Genomic DNA, 4,482 nt, shown 5'->3' on the forward strand with positions numbered 1-4,482 from the left:
AAGCAGGTCTAAACCAGGACTAAACCAGGTCTAAACCAGGTCTAAACCAGGACTAAAGCAGGTCTAAACCAGGACTAAACCAGGTCTAAACCAGGTCTAAAACAGGACTAAACCAGGACTAAACCAGGTCTAAACCAGGTCTAAAACAGGACTAAACCAGGACTAAAGCAGGTCTAAACCAGGTCTAAAACAGGACTAAACCAGGTCTAAACCAGGTCTAAACCAGGTCTAAACTTGATCAACATGAAGTGTGCCCCTCATTTTGCTTCACAACAACTATATTACTGACAATGAAAAACTTGAAATACTAAAACTCTTCAAAACTCTTCAAAAACAGCACTGATTCCTCTCGTTCCTTCTTCCTCTTTGACTATTTGTCATGTGACTAATGTTTACGTTCATGTGGGTCCTGAACATCCGGGTTAGCACAAGCTAACGTTTTTTTCAGTTCCTTTTAATCACAAAAGACGACAAAGTTATTATAATAAATGCAACGCGCGCATATTTTTCCGCATATTTTTAATGGAATTGAAATGATCATAACTTTGGTTTTATTTGGTGGATTTACATGAAACAATCACCCAGACGTAGCTTCGGTCAGTTTTCATGCTGCGCGGTCCTAAAGCCGGCCATGTTTGCACACGCGCCGACCCCGAAGGGTTAATATTGTTGTCTATTTTTTGTTAACTGAGCTGTATATTATCATAAGGCGCTGGTACAGCTGGCAGCCCGGTGTAAACGCTCTCTCTTCTTTCTCACACTTATTGTGCTTTATCTCCTATATTTTGTAAATATAGTTAGTATATTTTTTCTATTTTACTGTACGATAGGGACACACGCTGGAATAGTTTTTTAATTCAACTGTTTTTGACTTTTTTCGGCTGGATTTGAGCGTTTTTCGTTGCGTTCGTTGTGTTGTTGTGACGTGAGCTAGCTCCGAGCGAGCCCACCAGCCCCCCCCCCCCGCGCCCTCCGGCCGCGCTAAAGTACGGCGTGTCGTCGGTACACGTTGATATACACGTTTATATGAAAGAGGAACTTCACGAACGATCGGGACACGCACTGGAATCGCTTTAAATTAACTTGTTTTGACTTTATTCGGCTGGATTGTGTGTTTTCGTCGTGTCGTTGCGATGTGTCTTGGCTCTGAGTCCCCCGGCTCCGGCCCCGCCCCCCGGCTCCGGCCCCGCCCCCCGCCCGGCGCCGTACCGCGTTTACACAAAGGAGGAACTCATGAAACTGCGGAGAACTGTCGTCTTACCCGGAGATCGTCACGTTATCCCGGCGCAATACTGACCTAACCTAATACTGATGTGCAATTCTGTCATATGTGCAATTACTGTGAAATTCATGTGCAATTCATGTGCAATTACTGTGAAATTCATGTGCAATCTATGTGCTGTCGTGACACATAAATTATTCATGTGCAATTACTGTCGGGATCACATGCAATGGTATTTATTTATTTATTTGTCTATGGGAGTTTTTATTTATTTATAGGAGATCTTCTACTGAAAGTGTTTTTCAGACTTCCTATAAGTGATCTGTTCTTCTGTATCTACCTCTGTATCTACCTGCGTTGCACCAATGAAATTTCCCCATGTGGGACAATAAAGGAATATCTTATATTAAACTCGTATTATGTTGAAATGAATGATTATGTGCACAATCTGGACTTGAAACATCCTCACTGGACAAGCCAAATCATAAAAATGCCAAATACGGTACAAGCCTCCATTGCTGCTTGGGCGATGATCGTTCAGCAGGGAAGACGGTGGTGGAGGAGTGTAGTGGTCTGGGGATGTAGTATACCCTTTTTTTAGAGGGATTTTGTACCGGGGCAAGGCTGGAATACATTTGGGGGCAATTCATGTTGTTGTTCTTTTTTCTTTCATGTTTCTGAGGTTCTTGTTTATGCGTGTTGTGTTGGACCAGAGAAGTTTGTAGAATTGGTAAACTGATCAAATCAAAAGTGTTACGTGTAGCATCCTTAAACATTAAAAATGGGCTGCAAAGTTAATTGTAAGAGCTTTCAAGCCGTCGTCGGCCGTTAGTATCCAGGTCTTAATATATTCATATACTATTGATTAAAAATTAAACTATTTTTGAAAAGAATTATGCTCTTTTGCTGCTGCCGTCTTTTTGCCTTCACCTAACCCGGAAATGTGTCGTCACTCCGAGATATTGTCTAGCCAACACGGAGGATATTTACGCTGAAGTGGACAGCGATAGCGACCAAAATACAAGTGAATCCTCGTCAATTGAGAGGATTTCAACAGATGACGAACAGCATCCAGTTGAAGAACAGGTCCAGCAGCTGCTGCCTCATATGTTTGAGCCTGACTCCTCGTCGGACGATGAAAATGGAGCGGATGAGAATGATGAGGAGATGAGAATGCGATGGAGACTGGACATCGACAGACTTTCTGAATGGTGCGTGTTAAACTGGAATATTTCCCATGAAATTATGTGACATACAATGATGACGAGGTTCCTTACTGTATTCATTTGAAACTGCAATATACTAGTCAAACGGTTCCACCCCACAAGTCCAAAGGTTCACAAGTCCAAAGGTTCACAAGTCCAAAGGTTCACAAGTCCAAAGGTTCACAAGTCCGATCGTCACATTTTCTAAAGTGCCCGTGCGTGCTGCTGCTCACCGATGTGGATGATGGAGTCCACGCTAGTCGTGGTGTTGCACCACAACATCCATAGCGCGGAGAACATCAGAATCAGCGTTTCCATCTCGGGTCGGAGCCGCATACGGCGGCTACGAAAGCACAGACAACTGCCTTGATGTGAAAATATCTTGCAACTTACTTTTTTCAAATATCCAAGTCGATATTTCACGAGGTTTAGGAAACTGTCTTCCGTGAAATGTCGGTAGCATAACATTGGACCAGACTTGCCATACATTGCCAATTTGGGATTCCAAAACATTCTCTTAGTACGGACAAATCGTGTCCACAGACGACCCTTCCGTTTGGGCCACTCAAAGAGCCTGCTTCCCTCTTGAGAGCAGTGCATTGCTACACATCTCCGTTTCATTGCAGATAACAGCAAGATTTGTCATATAAAATGTAAAATTCCGCTCGGTTTAGCACATGTCTGACGAGAACAATGAAGGTCCGGCTATAGCAAACTCCCGGGGTGACCTCACTAATTTTGGGACCGCTGTTGAAGCCTTCGGTTACCAAGGCGGTTGCTATGGCGCACTCGTGAAAGAGCCCCCGAGATACTTGAACTCCTCCACTTGGGGCAAGGACTCCCCACCCACCTGGAGAGGGCAAGCCACCTTCTTCCGGTTAAGAGCCATGCCTCGGATTTGGAAATGCTGATCGTCATCCCAGTTGCTTCACACTCGGCTGCAAACCGTCCCAGTGCAAGTTGCAGGTTAGGGTTTGATGGAGCCATCAAGACAACATCATCTACACTCACACTGACATCACTTCCGGGTGAGTGTATTCTATTTTGAGAGTTGTTTGTTTACTACTTTTATTGTTAATCCACAAACTGTTTTTGCTTCTTATACACCAGAAATTGTTATTGCTCCATAAACAACCCTCATACAGCTCACTTTCCTTCAGTATTTAATGGATTAAACCCCCTTGTTCTCCAGCCTCAGTCTGAGCTTGCCTATCCACTAGCATCATGGTTGAATCTTCATCCACCTGCTCAAGTTGTCATATGTCGAGTCAGAATCCTTCACTGACGACTTGTGCTTGAAGATCAGTGTAGCGGCAGCTTTGGTGGCCAGGGTTACGAAGTTAGAAGCGCCGATCCGTTGTTTGGAGGAGTTAAAGTCTAGCTACAGCCAGTTTGTAAACCAGGTTTACCGGGCCGTGGAACAGGGTGCTGCGTTAGCATTAGCAGTGCTAGCAAGGCTATAACTAGCCCCTCTGTGCATCCTGTGCAGCCGGGACTAGGCCATAAACAAAATAGGGAAAAATTTGTAACAGTTTGGAGGGATTGATGTGCTAATCTCCACACTGTAGTTATTTTTTAAGTTTCCAAGATAGTAATTTAGAAAGTTTTGATCCTTTCTCATAATATTTCCTGTGAAGTAAGTTCACTAATCTCTCCTCTTCTATTTTTAATTTCTTTAAGCATTTTAGGACACCCCTTTTTGGCATGGTTTCCCTCAGACATTTTACATTTTTCTTGCAGATCATTTAGCTTTTTCTCCATTTGTTTCTTTTTTTCAGAGGCTATGGCTATAATTTATCCTCTAAAGAAGCATCCCAGAGGATGGGCGGAGACATTTCCCCAGTATCATTTTCCTCCAGATAAGTCTTAATGTTGTTGGACATTTTTTCCTTCAACAAAGGTTCATTAAGCAGGCATTGAACATCCACAGTGTTGTTTTTTCATCTTTCCTTCAAGTCTACAGTAATGTAGATAGGAGCCTGGTCACTTAGGTCTATCCATCCATCTTCTTCTGCTTATCCGGGGCCGGGTCGCGGGGGCAGCAGTCTAAGCAGG

At 43.6% G+C, this 4,482-nt stretch overlaps 1 protein-coding gene across 1 annotated transcript in view; it reads left to right on the forward strand.

The window, feature by feature from the left end:
* The window catches only part of LOC140377235 (multidrug resistance-associated protein 1), a 22,480-nt gene extending 18,554 nt beyond the window's left edge, over positions 1-3,926 (forward strand). Inside the window, exons 5-6 of the mRNA XM_072462583.1 lie at positions 2,267-2,433; positions 3,917-3,926. Coding sequence (XP_072318684.1) covers positions 2,267-2,433; positions 3,917-3,926 — 177 coding nt within the window. The remainder of the gene's footprint in view (positions 1-2,266; positions 2,434-3,916) is intronic.
* The last annotated feature ends 556 nt before the right edge of the window (positions 3,927-4,482 follow it).

This window comes from Eucyclogobius newberryi, unplaced genomic scaffold, assembly GCF_026437365.1.
Source record: "Eucyclogobius newberryi isolate DKJ021-1_F unplaced genomic scaffold, fEucNew1.0.hap1 SCAF_4, whole genome shotgun sequence".
NCBI classification, from domain to species: Eukaryota; Metazoa; Chordata; class Actinopteri; order Gobiiformes; family Gobiidae; genus Eucyclogobius; species Eucyclogobius newberryi.